Raw genomic sequence first — 13,692 nt, forward strand, 5'->3', positions numbered from 1 at the left:
AAGACAGGAAATGTACAATTGTGCAATTACAGCTTGATAAGACTTCACAAACTGAAAACACCCATAAAACCCAGCCCCAGACCAGGAAACAGCACAGCCGTGCGCTGCCCCGTGGGGACCCAGCCCCTCCCTTCCTCTGGGGCAACAACTTCCAAAACTACAGATTCTCCTTTTGTACTTAATTCTATGTATTCCTCTCTTGGTTATGCTTTTATTGTAAAAGTATCATGTCTGTAAATGTCCTTCAAGAAGTACTGAGGAGATCACGGCCACCAGTACAAATCCACTCTCAGTAAACATCCGCTGTCCTTCCAGGGGCAAGGTCTGGCGTCCTTGGTGGCTCCTAACTGGAGCGCGTCAAGGGCTCGGCCCCCGGTTGGGAAGGCTGCAGGGGCGGGGGAGGTTTCCAGGTTCCTGGAGCTCCTGCTCTTCCCCACGTGGCTCTCCCTTGGGCTTGGGAGTTGATAGAAGGAATTTTTTTTCTAATAGCTGCCGGGGGTGTGACTTTTGGTCTCACTTGGTGGGTAGGACTTGGGGTTAGAAAAAGGTGAAAGATCTACTTACGGGTTCAGTGTTTCCTTGGACGCCACCAAAGTTCTAGATTTAAACATCATAACCTAACGTCCTCTGGAGCCTGTCAGAGAAGGTAAGTGTGTCCTGGACGAAGAGCATTTGCTCTTGAAGTTGAGAACATGTGGACGCCGTGAACAACACACTCTCATGAGCCCCAGAGCCACGGACCTCGAACCCCAAGGCTGTTGGCTTCCGCCTGGAGCAGAGGAGCGACAGGTCCTGGAGCGACGCCGTCGTGGCTTCAACCTCTGACCCCAAGCTCCGAGGCCTGTGTGGTCAGCTACTAGGAGGCCCCCCGAACCTCTCCGTGTCTGAGGGGGACAGGACCCCACGGGGGACGCTAGCCAATGGAGACCTGGGCCCCCCGAGAAATTCAGAGGAACCACCCAGCGGAAGAACGTGGGGAAGAATGCTCATTTCGGATGAAACCAGCATTCGACGGAGGGACGCTCCGCGTTTGGATGAAGCTTCTCTGGGAAGCGCGGCCGCTGCTGCTTCGCTGCCCACGGGCCCTTGGAGTCTCCTTGGGTCTTGGCAGCCGCCCCCTCGCTCCGAGAGTTACCAGCGGTCTCCGAAGCTTGTGTGAACGTCTCCCGTCGAAGGGGAAGATTTTAAACTACTGAGCAAATTCAGAATTTGTAGATCTCTAAACTAGCTGATTTCGGCCCAGAGACCCTCCGCACTCCTGTCTGGATTGCCGACCCTGTCTCTGTCCCTCTCCCCAAATCAGGGCCAAACGCCCCGTCATCGGGCGCAGGTGAAGACAGCTGGCGGACGGACCCCGTGACGCCGCTCCTACGTTACTGACCGGCGCCTGCGGCTATAGGGACCGGAGATAATTAGCCACAAATGAACATGTCGAACCAAAAGAGAAAAATGCCTTGTCGGCTGCAGACGATGAATTGCTTTTGTCTTGGTGTGCTAATTGGGAAGTCTACAGCGTGGCTGACATCCCTGGTTGTTCTGTTGGGCAGTTTTACATATCATGGGAGGGGTCTACTAGGGCTGCGAGTGGGTAGCAGGGTCTGGGCATCGAAGCATCAAACGCTGATCGACTGATCAGATGCCAGAGCCCGAGGGAGCCGAGTACACAGGTCCGCGGCCCGGCGCCTCCCTCGAATGCTGGGCAGATTCCCCCTGGTGTCTTCCCAAAGTCCCCAGGTGAGGCGCGTTGGTCCCGGGGACAGAACAAATTCGCGGGGGACAGTACACAGCCTCGCGGGAAGGATGGTGCCAACTGGGGGTCTCAGGTGTAAAACTGGCTTAAGAAAACAGACATTCATTTTGCAAACTCAACTGCATCAGTGTGGAAATTATCTATTTTCAGATCCCACCAGGGAAAAACACTAGGAGATCCCAGGAAGCCCCTCAGAGGAGCCCACCCGCCTCTTCTGGTCCATCCGTCCACCGCCCCAAGCCCCTCTGTGTCGTCTGGTCTGCAGCTGACAGGGGCCACGGAGCCCCAGGCTGAGTGTGGTCCCCGCAGAAGGAAGAAGGTGGAGGAGATGCCGGTGACGCCCGCAGCCCTGCCCCTGAGGCGCTGTGTGCCCCCCTTTGTGAGGAGAGTGGGTTTGCATCACTGAGCGACCAGCCCGCGTCCTTCCCGCTCTGCCCTTGACCTGGGCGCTGCCGCGGCTGAAGGTGGCCACAACCCCCTTGGATCATTCCCGCCTGCCTTCACCCCAAGCCAGGCTCCGGGACAAGTGCATGGAAGTCACGCCCGGCACAGGAGGGGCCCCAGTGCATGCCTCCATCCCCGGGCCGACCCCTCCCTGAGAGCTCAGGGGGCCCGGGCTGCCGGGACCGGCCCGCGTGCGCTCTGACCGGCAGGGCCCCTGTGCTCCAGACTTCGTGGGACTCGGGAGGAAAAGCCCTTCGTCCCCAGCTGGCTTGCATCATTTCAACAGTCCAGAAAATACGCAGATACGCACCTACTGTGCGCGTCTGCAGCAAGAGGACAGACGGGGTCAGCACGTTCTGCGACAAGTGGGTGAAGGCGGGAACTCAGCGGCTCCGCTCGGAGAGGGGGACATTCGGGCCCAGAACCCCGAGCTGCCTGTGTTTTCCCAGATCGGATGGACGCCGCGGCTTCAGGGCAGAGCAAGACGCCACCTGGAACACAGAAGGCTGCAGGGGACAGTTCTCCCTACGGTGCATGTGAGGGGCCCCCGGGGAGGGGAGGAAGGGGGGCTTGAAGTAGGGACGCACAGAGGCCACAGCGAGCGGCTGGTGCCGGACCCCAGGCTCCCGACCCTCCTGTGCGGTGCTGGGACGTCGCGGCCGGGGTGCGCGTTCTGTGGAACAGAAGCTGCAGACTCGGGGGAAGCCTTGAACCCCACGCTAAGAAGTGCGGCCTCGACGCAGACGGGATATGTGGAGGCTGTCCAGTAGACAAAACAACAGACAGACACCGGCTTCCCATTCGCTGTGTGCAAAGGGCCCGACGGAACCCCGCAAGTCCTGGGAAGGCGGGCCTGTTCCGCTCGCATCTGTTCGTTCCCCGGGGTTGCAGTGGGGGCGGCCATTGGCAGGCAGGGGCCACGGCGGAGTCAGACGTGGTCTTTTCCCTTGGGCACGGGTGGCTTTCATGAGAAAACAGTCATCGATGCAAAAGAAGTGCATGGGCACCGACGGAGAATAATTAAATTTGTTCTGAGTTTAAGTTGATAACGTTTCCAGAACAAAACAAAGCAAAAAAAATGGTTGCAGGGGTCGGGCCGTCCTCCACCGTCTGGCTTTGCCGCCTGTTTGGCCGCTGCCTGTTTGGAGCTGACACAAACGGAGAGCTTTGCACGCGTGAACTGCTCACTCGTGAGTGTGAGAACCGCCGCGCTGAGCCATCCTGTGCGCTGCGGGACGGCACGTGTTTCTGTACTTGCGGTAGGGCTGAAGGCAAGTTAAGGAAACCAGGTTTCCACGTGGGGCTCATGAACTTCGAGGCACGTAGAGCAAATCCCCAGTAATGCCCTCGAAGGCCCGGCAGACGCTTCGGACACAGCGGTTGAGGTTCTGAGAGCAGGAACGGTTTGATAGAAATGGGTGCGGTTTCAGCCCCTCATCCTCTGTGCGCGAACGAGGAATGCAGAACCCCTGGGGAACCCGCAGACCGAGGTGCTCTGCGTGGGCAGAATCTGGGTTTGCCCTTGCTGCGTCTGAGCTCAGGGTCTCCCAAGGAGGATCCTCTCCTCGACCCCCGAGCAGTCCCCGTCTCCGTCCACGGACGACAGACACTGTGGCCCTCGGCCACCTGGTTCACGCCGCGGCTGGATCCCAGCAGGCTGCTGGTCCCGCAGGCAGTGAGTGAGCTGGAACAGGGGTATGCAGACAGAGAACGGGCTCCGATTCCTTCTCGGGGTCCCTGGCTGGAAGGGCAAGTGCAGGAGCACTCGCTGGGAGGGGCCCCTCCCGCAGGACTCCCGTTCGGGGATCCGTCTTCCGGGGGAAGCAGCGCACCTGCAGGTCCCGCGGCAATGGCAACGCTGTGTGTGGCCGACTTCCCTGCCGCGGGGTCCCGTGTACGCGGGAGTGTCCCCACAGCGTGGGACAGAGCAAGCTGGAACACGGAGGTCACCAAGCTCCATCGTTACAGTAACGAGCTCATCAGCCCTTTGGGAGCAGTCTCGGTGGCCACCGGCTGAGTCCCAGCCAAGGAAGACTCGAGGATGTGGCTTGCCCCAGGACGTGGGTCTCCGGCGGCGGGTCCCTGCTTCTCTGGGCTTTTACTTGCTCCCGGAGTCACACTCCCAGAGTCAGACCGTGGTTCTGTTCTAGCACGTGGCCGTGACCTCCGTCCAGACTGGGCCTGGACCCTGGGAATGTTCCAGCAGCGTTCCCGGTCACAGACTGTCCCTCGCCTGAAGGAGGTGAAAGCATGTGGCCTTTGTCCTGTGGGCCGGGGCAGCCCCTTCCCTTTGGGGGTGGTTTCTAGTGGGGGATGACTTTATGGTGGAACACCACGCGGGGACCCCCTCCCCAGCAAGCCTCATTGACCGAGGAGCTGCTTCCAGTGTCTGCGGGGTGCGGCCGGGCACCTGCCGTGTGCCTCCCGCGACCCGGCGCCCCCGCCGCGGGCCGCACCTGGAAAGCTTGGCCCCCACCGGAGAGTGCACCTGGAAGTGCAGGCGATCACGACCGAATCGGCACGACTGTGTCTAGATGATGATCGCTTTGCAAGGAACTGGGGGAGTGTACATGCACACATTACTAGTAATCATCGTTACCGGACACACTTCTGGGCCAATCATGGGAGTCCGCGAGGCGGCCCCGGGAGGCTGAGAACTATATTCCAAATAAAGGGTTTCCACACTGGGAGAGAGTGCTTACCGCCCGCTTTTCTGGATAAAGTCTGTGGTCCCTGCGAGCTCTTTTGATGGGAGCCCACCTACACCCAGGTTGAGAACCGCAGCCTTGGTGTGGCCGGGGCCTCCGCTTCCGTCCGGGACGAACGGCAAATATTTAAAAATAACTAACATGTCAGATTCTATTTCTCATGTCACGCGTGTGTGCTCACATGGGACACTTATATTGTGTGACGCATTACTTTGCCTTAGCACAGTGAGCCCAATTCAATATCTTCATCATTTATTGTAAGCACCAATCAGTATAAACGGATGCTTTTGAGAAATAGCCGGGCCTCTCTGTCAGCGCTAGCAAAGTGCCCGGCACCACCCTCATTACAGAAGTTATTTTATCTTTAATTTCATTATATTCGCTGTCATTCCAATTTCCCACCGGCACAGCTCGTATGTCACAGTTTACAAGCCCAGATACCCAGATAACCATGTAGTGACTGATTTAAGCACTTGGAGAAAAGATGGGAAGGTCTAGAGTTTATTTGGTGCAATGTCAGGTTTGGTGATGTCTATTTTCATTGGGAATAGGATTTTCCACTAAACGTTGTGTTCAAGTCCAAGAAGCCCAAGTTATCCATAAACCTCTTGGCTTCGGACCTAGACAAAGGGGACGCTAAACTGTTATAAAAAGGGAGAGAAGATCTTAGGCAGAAAAGAGCAATGGAGTAGGAATCTGGTTTCTATCTGTAGTCGGTGTTATTTGCGGCTGAAATGAAGGGAAAAGCGCGGTATCTCGTATTTCTCTAATCTACAGGAGAAATGTAATCCCCGCGCGTTCTCCCCGGCCCCGGCCGGCCCCGGTCTGCTGGTTCCTTCCTTTATTCCTCCAGTAGACATGGTGCCCAATGTGGGGATACTCTGGCCTCGTAAACTCCTACTTCAGTGGGTGAGGCGGACAGATGACCTTGCCCCACCAACGCTGGCCTGCAGGCCCCGGAAGGGGGAGACTGCCCCCGAGACCCCAGGGCAGCGACAGACCCAGAGCGCAGACATGCAGACCCCACGCTCACCAGACTCGACAGGCCGCCGGCAGCCCCAGCAGGTTCACTGTGGGTGTGCGGAGAGTGCGGTGTGCAGACACCGTCCCCAGGGCTGCTGCCCGCGTCCGACCTAGCCGGCAGCGGTTCCTCCGTGCGAACACGTGTGTGAGCACAGACCCGGTCATTCGCGAACCATCACCCAGCACGACGCCCCCTTTCCTCACTGCGGGACAGGCACGTGATGCTGCTGCTCTGTGGTCGACCCAGTCTGACCCCCTCTGGACCTGAAGCCCCACCTCCAGCGCCCGGTCTCTCTCAGCCCCTTCGATGGCCGTCCCGCTCCAGAAAGGGGCGCAGGCTGGGTGGCCCCAGCGCCTGCAAGCCACGGAGGTTTGTCCCGGGTTCCTCCCGCAGGCAGGCCTGGCCCTGCAGGCAAGCGTCACGGCCACACCTGGACTCACAGGAACATCTGCCCTTCCCTTAAAATGGGCACTTTCTCCTTTATACCTACGGGCGGCCAGAGCCGGGGGACGGGCGAGTGCCCCGGGCTGCCGCGTATGGTCCCCGACAGTGTGCCTTGCCCCGGGGAGGCTCCTCCGCTGGCTCTTCCCCACGCGGCCCTCACACCCGTGTCCACCCCCCGCGGTGGCCGCCTCCGGCCACAGACACAGACTGACCCTGCCCTCCCGGGGCGGGCTTCCGGCGGGGTCCCGACCCGCTTGCCGTCGCTCTGCCTACGCCTCCCACCCCCAGTGTGTTTCCCAGTCAGACAGAACCATCTGGTCCTATCGGGACCTGTACGTCTGAAAGGCGCAGAGCGAAAGAGATTTCAGGGGCTCCGGATGAGCTTTTATTCAGTGGAGAAAACATTTCATGCTGCATCCGGTCTCTCGACGACGTTTTAGCAGGAAGACGGACACTTAGCAAAGGGACCCAGGGCCAGCGGCAGCATGAGTAGCCCAGAGTCCCATTAGGCCGCGTCCTTCACCGTGTCCCGCGCCTCGTGAGAGGATAACTGAGTGGCCTTCTGGGTTCCGTGGTGAGGGAAACCCAAGTTTGCAGACCGGCCTCAGGAGCCGAACTTCCCGGTCTGCCCGGGGCCTGGACCTGCGGAGCGGGAGAAGGCCAGGCTCCCAGCCCCGGTGCTGCTCCCCCGCGGAAGCAGGCTGTAGCCGCAACAGCCGCTCGTCTCTTGTGACGGGCTTGTCTCCCGCTGCGGGGTGGAGCGCGCCAGGAGCGGGCTGTGCGCGTCGGTTTGCCGACTCTGTGTTTCCCGCACCGCTTCGGTGAGACGGCAGCGGACCGGAGTCTCACGAGGGTTTCCTGACCAAAGCGGCTTGGGAAAGATGGCTTTGTTTCTCGGAGCTGGAAAGAGAAGAAACACGTTCAACCGTGTTTCATCCACCTTGAAGATTTTGACTCTGGATCTCCTCCCCCTGCAACACACACACACTCTCTCGGCTATAATACCTCTTAATGTCACTGAACTTAATGTCATTGAACGTACCGCGCACACACACGCACACACGCACACACACACACACACACACACACACACACTCTCGGCTATAATACCTCTTAATGTCATTGAGCGTAGTTTGAAGCGTGCGGTAAACGGCGAAGACTGACTTTCTCCATCGCCACCCGGATCTGCAGTTCCGTGCGCTCCTCCGGTCACAGCGGGACCAGCACTGGCCGGGGGCGTGTTCAGCTGCTGGCGTTGCTTGTGTCACGCCCCTTCGGACACAATTTTGGAGCTGCCGCCCCAGCCTGTTAGCTGTGTCAGGACCAGACGCGACGGTCGGCTTCAGACTCGGAAACAAGGTTGCGGGGGACGACGTGTCGCCTTGACTCTTCCCACTTGCGAGTCTGGAGAAGGGGGCGGGTGAGCAAGCAGGACGGCCTCCCTCCGGCCCTCCGACCCTCCGGCCCTGCCTCGCTCCGAGCCTCCGGCCCTGCCTCGCTCCGAGCCTCCGGCCCTGCCTCGCTCCGAGCCTCCGGCCCTGCCTCGCTCCGACCCTCCGACCCTGCCTCGCTCCGACCCTCCGGCCCTGCCTCGCTCCGAGCCTCCGGCCCTGCCTCGCTCCGAGCCTCCGGCCCTGCCTCGCTCCGACCCTCCGACCCTGCCTCGCTCCGACCCTCCGGCCCTGCCTCGCTCCGAGCCTCCGGCCCTGCCTCGCTCCGAGCCTCCGGCCCTGCCTCCCTCCGACCCTCCGACCCTGCCTCCCTCCGGCCCTCCAACCCTGCCTCGCTCCGACCCTCCGGCCCTGCCTCCCTCCGGCCCTCCGGCCCTGCTTCCCGCCCACTTCCGCTCCGGTCAGACCAGCCTCACGGAAAATACGGTACAAAAGTTTATTTACTGATTGATCAAAACCTTTCCGACACCACAGAATTTCCACTAAATGATATGTTCCACCTTAGATGATGAAATAGGCATGAAGAGCCCTAACATTGTGGGAGAAACAAGTCAAATGGCCTGAATTCGGAATTTCGGATGAGCTCATTGTTTAGGACTTTGGAAGACGCGACGTCTCCCCCAAGAAGCTTCGACTTTATTACTATTTTCCCTCTAGGTCATAAGGGAACATGCCCCATCATCAGTTTTGATTTCCTCAAAAACGATCTTATTTTCTGTCTTAAAAAGCTCAGAAAAATGTCGAATATGCCCTTTCTGTGTATTTTGCAAACTGTGAGGCACAATCTTCAATCCCTGTTTTTGCAGAATGAGTCTCTAAAATGTCAGATTTTTCTTAACTATTTTTCTTGCAAGTTACCACGTGTTTGAGTGAACCTCCGGCCACTGGGGCTGCAGGGCAGGTGCTGGTGGCCGTCACAGGTGTGTGGTCAAAGCTCCTTGAGCTTCTGAGGCCAGTAGGACCCCTGCCGGTCACGCTAACTCCAGCGTCTCCTGTGTTTCTTGCACGTTCAAGTCCATCTCACTATAGAGAACTTGACGTCTGCTTTCTCTAGAGAATGTTCCTGTTTTAGGCCGAGAGGACCCACTGCGCCTCCAGGACCAGAGCAGGGCGGCCCTCAGGAGTAGCAGCGGTCGGAGCTGCCCACACTCGGAACAGGTCTCTATGAGGACGAAGTAGGCAGGTGACGTCTGGACAGACGGAACGCACAGGGAGGACGGGTCTGTTTTCACAGGGGTAGCCAGGATCGGGCATCCGGTGAGACTGTCTGGTGTGTGGGAAAGGCACAGACCCAACGGTGGGCCGTGGGACATGGGGTCTTTTATGGGAAAGTCCCCTACAGGGAGACCCCCCGCCCACCTGCTAACGTGGTCCTGATTCTCAATTTCTAGAAAAGGACACCGTACTTCATGGCAGAGGACAGAGCTCCAGGGCCCGCCGGGAAGCCGCTGGTGTTTCGCGTTGACGACAGCACCCCAGAAGTGGTGCAGAGCGTCCTGCTGGAGCGGGGGTGGGACAAGTTCGAGCAGGGAGGGCAGGACGTGGAAGACTGGAACCTGTACTGGAGGGCCTCCTCCGTCCGCATGGCCAAGCACGCGAACATCAAACCCTGGCAACGTCTCAACCACCCCCCGGGCACCACCCGGCTCACCAGGAAGGACCACCTGGCCAGACACCTGAGGCACATGAAGACGACGTACGGCGCGGCCCTGGACGAGTTCGTCCCCCTGACGTTCGTGATGCCCAACGACTACAGCAAGTTCGTGGCCGAGTACTTCAGGCAGAAGCCCGGGGCGGGCGGCGCGCGGAGCTGCTGGATCTGCAAGCCGGCGGAGCGCCTGCGGGAGGGGCATCCTCCTCTTCAGGGACATCAAAGACTTAGGTCTTCGACGACGCCTACGTCGTGCAGAAATACATCCGCAACCCTCTGCTCGTGGGCAGGTACAAATGCAACCTCCGCATCTACGCGTGCGTCACTGGCTTTCAGCCTCTGACCATTTACATCTACCAGGGGGGGTCAGCGCGGTTCGCCACGGAGAAGGTCGACCTCGGGAACCTGCGGAACAGCCACGCGCATCTGACCAACAGCAGCATCAGTAAGTGCGGGGCCTCGTACGTGAAGGTCAGGGAAGTGGTCGGCCACGGCTGCAAGTGGACCCTCGGCAGGTTCTTCTCCTCCCTCCGCAGCTGGGACGTGGACGACCTGCTCCTGCGGCAGAAGATCAACGTGGTGATTCTCACGGTGCTCGCCATCGCGCCCTCGCTGCCCGTCGCGGCCAACTGCTTCGAGCTCTTTGGCTTTGATATTTTGGTCGACGCACAACTTGAAACCGTGGCTTCTGGAGGTCAACTTCAGCCCCGCCTTGTCCATAGACTGCTCGGCGGACGCATCCGTGAAGAGGAAACTTATCCATGACACCATCGAGCTGACTTACTTATGCGGTCTTAGAAACGAGAGGGCAGAACCGCGTGACGGTGCCAAGGGGAGACGCAGCGTCTCCCTCGCCAAGCTGCACGCGGGCGGACTCAGCAAGCCTGGCAGCGTGCGCTCCTCTGAGTCCCTCTTACAGCGGACGAGTAGAACTTTGAAGGATGAATCTGCCGTGAAGAAAGCCCTAAAAATAGGCCCTGAAAATAAACATGCGTCCCAGCCGAGGGAAATGGCGAGCGGGCAGAAGGGCCTGCTTCTGTCCACAAAAGAACCCCCAGGACCAAGCCAGAGCTAACGCGGAGACACTCGACCTCTCATAAGACGCTCCTCCTGTTCATGTCGCTCAATCAGTCGTGCGTGGGCAAGACCGGCGTCTCCCCGTGCGTCCCCTCGCACAGCAGCAGGTGCCGGGTCTCCAAGCAGGGAATTTCGTGCTCATTTTTCCTTTCTATGAAGCGACTTTCGGAGCATCTAGGAATGGATTAAATGTCAGAAGCATAATCCAAGAGCTCCGGAAACTCATGAAGAGCAGCATCCCCACGTGGTGGACATGGAAGCAAAAAGAAGGTGGCGGGCTTTGAGGGAAACCAGGGACCCCTTCACCGGGGGCAGCAATGACAGCCCCAGACCTTTGTGCTCAGCACATCGACCGCCTCCCTGGGGGCCCCGGTGGGGGGTGTGTAAATAGGAGGTCTCGGCAAAGTCAGACACATGCAGGCGGTGATTGAATTATGTGATATGACTGGTTTATTTGGTCCGGTTTCTTGGGAGAAGACAACTCTGCCTCTTGCCTGCACTTGGAAACGCGTCACCTCAATTACACTGCGCACTTGTGTAAACATGGAAACAAGATTATTACAATATTTTTTTAAGGACTCTTATGGGAAAACAGTACCATAAAAGGGTCAAGCCTTAACTTTCTTGTTTTTTAACACACCATTCTTTGTTCAAAATTGTTTTGTCAACTTAATGATGAAACAGTCATCTGGGGTGAGGCCAATTGCTGAAAATCTCCCCCCAAAATACCCAAACAACTCTGTCATTCCTCAGTCCCGGGCCCTAACTAGACACTGTGCCACGTAGCTTCCCAGTGAGGACACCCATTGACCACACCCAGAAGGTGGCCGCCTCTCGGTTGGTCCCCTCGCTGAGCGGTCACCAGCCTGCATGCGTCCCAGACGTGCCACATTACCACTCCTGCCTCATAAGAAAGCAGTGACGAGTCCTAAGACACAACACTGCAGCATTGACTTGAAAACTTTACGCCGAGTGGAGAAAATCCAGACCCCAGAGGCCGCATGTCGTAGCCTTTCCTTTACAGGGAACGCTGCGGGCCGGCGACCCACAGACGCAGAACACGGACCGGTGTTTGCAGGGCCTGGGGGGTGGGGTGGGCCAGGGAGCGACTGTGAGTGCACAGGGGGTTTCCTTTTGGAAGACAAGAATGTTCTGGAGATGGTCGTGCAACACGGAGTGCCGAGGTCACTCGTGGTAGGTTTCACGTTAAGCTCGTGTTACCACAATCACAGGTTAGAGCAGGACGAGCTAAGTCTGGGCTGGCTGGAACTAGAGACCGGGGACGCGGGACGGGACGCGGCGGGTGACAGAACGCAGGAGGTACCAGCACAGGATGACGAGCTGGAATCACAGCTTCGGCGCCCCTCCGTGGCTAACGAAATCCGAGCACTTGACCTCAGTGGTTCAGAAAAAAGGAAGAGGAATTCAGCAGTCTGGACGCGCGGCCCGCATGTCACTGTGCCCGTGGCCCGGCTCCCGGCGTGACAGCACTTCACGCGCTCCCAGCCTCGGTCCAGGAAGGGCTGAAGGGAACGGGGGGAGGGGGGAGCATGAGTGAAGCACGATTGTTCGGATCTTTCGTAGCAGATTCCACTTCCAGTATTTGGCAAGAACGGGTTCTTTCTAGAAATGGTGAGGCGTGCTCCACGACCAGACCAGGAGGCTGGCGTCACTGGAAAATCTCCGTGTCTTCGAATACTCTCCCTTCACCACGAGCCAGGAGTTACGACCCCGCCAGGAGGGCGAGCGCAGCAGAGAGGCGTGAGGCGTGTGCTGTTAAGGAAAGATGGATTTACTGGAGCAATTGAAGTTTTACAGCAAGAGCCGTGGGAAAAACATGCAAAGTCTGGGAAGTGTCTCTCTTAAATGGCAAAAGGTGAGTCAATTAAGCCAAAATCATGGTGAGTTAATGTAAGCTCCAAACGCGCCAGGAACCTGTACGGGCGCGGAATTCGCATGCCGGGACGCAGCTGTGGGAGGGACGTGGAGGGACACCGACACAGTCTTCTCGGGCAGAAGGTCCAAGCTCCAGAGACCAGAGACTTCCAGGAGACGTGGGAGCTCTTCAAGGAAACCCCGGACTTGCGTTTGGGGAAAAGGAACGGGCTGCGCTCCTCGTCCTTCCCCTACGTACAGCTGAAGACTCGGCACAAAGACCAACGTAAGGGGTCACCGAGGGGATGAGAGGCAGCGCCGCCCGGGGTCCAAGAGAAACTGTGTTGGGATTTTCTGGCTTTGGGGATTTGGGTGTTTTGAGTTTGTTTGTTTGTTTGTTGGCCTCATACCCACGGGGGGGCTGAGGGGCTGACAAGGCACACGGACACGAAGAACCCAGCCTCCTCTCTGAGCGAAGGACCCGGCACGCAGATGGGATCACGAGCCCTGAGAACGCTCCCAGGGAGCGGGACCGTCCTGCCGCTGAAGGGGAGAGTCTTGCGTCATTTCCAAACTGGGTCTGATCTCCCCTGGACTCCAGGTTAGACGAAACCAACAGCAGGGCCACAGGAAGCCAGGATGAGAATCTTCGGGAAGGAATGGGGAAGGACGCGTGGTCCAGAGACACTGGGGTCACCCTGGGCCACAAGGCTTGTGGGTGTGGGGGGGACGCCCCCCCAGTGGGTGGAGCCTGAGCCCGAAAGTGCGGGGTGGCAGGGGCAGGTGGGCGGCAGGTGCACAGCGGCCCGCGGGCAGGAGGCAGACCCAGGGGGGCACAGCCGGGCTGCAGCGGCCAGCCTCGTGGGCATGCAGGGGTCCGGCGGACACAGGCGGGAGGAGGCAGCCCCCCGCGCGGTGTCTTCCAAACCTGCCCTTCGAGACCCCTCCCGCCTGTTGCGCGGACTCACCCTGTCCATCTGCAGATGTGTGCAATGACGGCACGGCCCCCCCGGGGGAGGCTCGGCCTGGGCATGTCCGCACCCCTGCAGGGTGCACCCGTCAGGAAGGGGCGGTGGGAGGTAAGCCACATCCCCGCGTCCTCTGCCGAGATGCTGATGTGCCCAAGCAGGCTGCCGTCTGCAGTCACTGTCCAGTCCAGTCCAGTCCCCGCTGGGGCTAGTGTGTGCGGGGCCTCTGCGGGGGGACGATGCATTAGACGGGGTGGTGGAGGGGTGGAGGGGGGTGACTGGCTCAGGCTCAGGCGGGAA

At 59.0% G+C, this 13,692-nt stretch overlaps 1 protein-coding gene across 1 annotated transcript; it reads left to right on the plus strand.

Annotated features, from left to right (window-relative positions):
- The first annotated feature begins 9,230 nt into the window (after positions 1 to 9,230).
- TTLL2 (tubulin tyrosine ligase like 2) lies at positions 9,231 to 10,833 on the plus strand. The gene is given in 6 exon segments (XM_004828380.3): positions 9,231 to 9,655; positions 9,657 to 9,702; positions 9,704 to 10,138; positions 10,140 to 10,521; positions 10,524 to 10,643; positions 10,646 to 10,833. Coding segments are annotated over 6 exon segments (1,596 nt in total).
- Positions 10,834 to 13,692: the final 2,859 nt, after the last annotated feature.

This window comes from Mustela putorius, unplaced genomic scaffold (genome assembly GCF_011764305.1).
Source record: "Mustela putorius furo isolate JIRA1106 unplaced genomic scaffold, ASM1176430v1.1 tig00000450_pilon_pilon_pilon, whole genome shotgun sequence".
Lineage (NCBI taxonomy): Eukaryota > Metazoa > Chordata > Mammalia > Carnivora > Mustelidae > Mustela > Mustela putorius.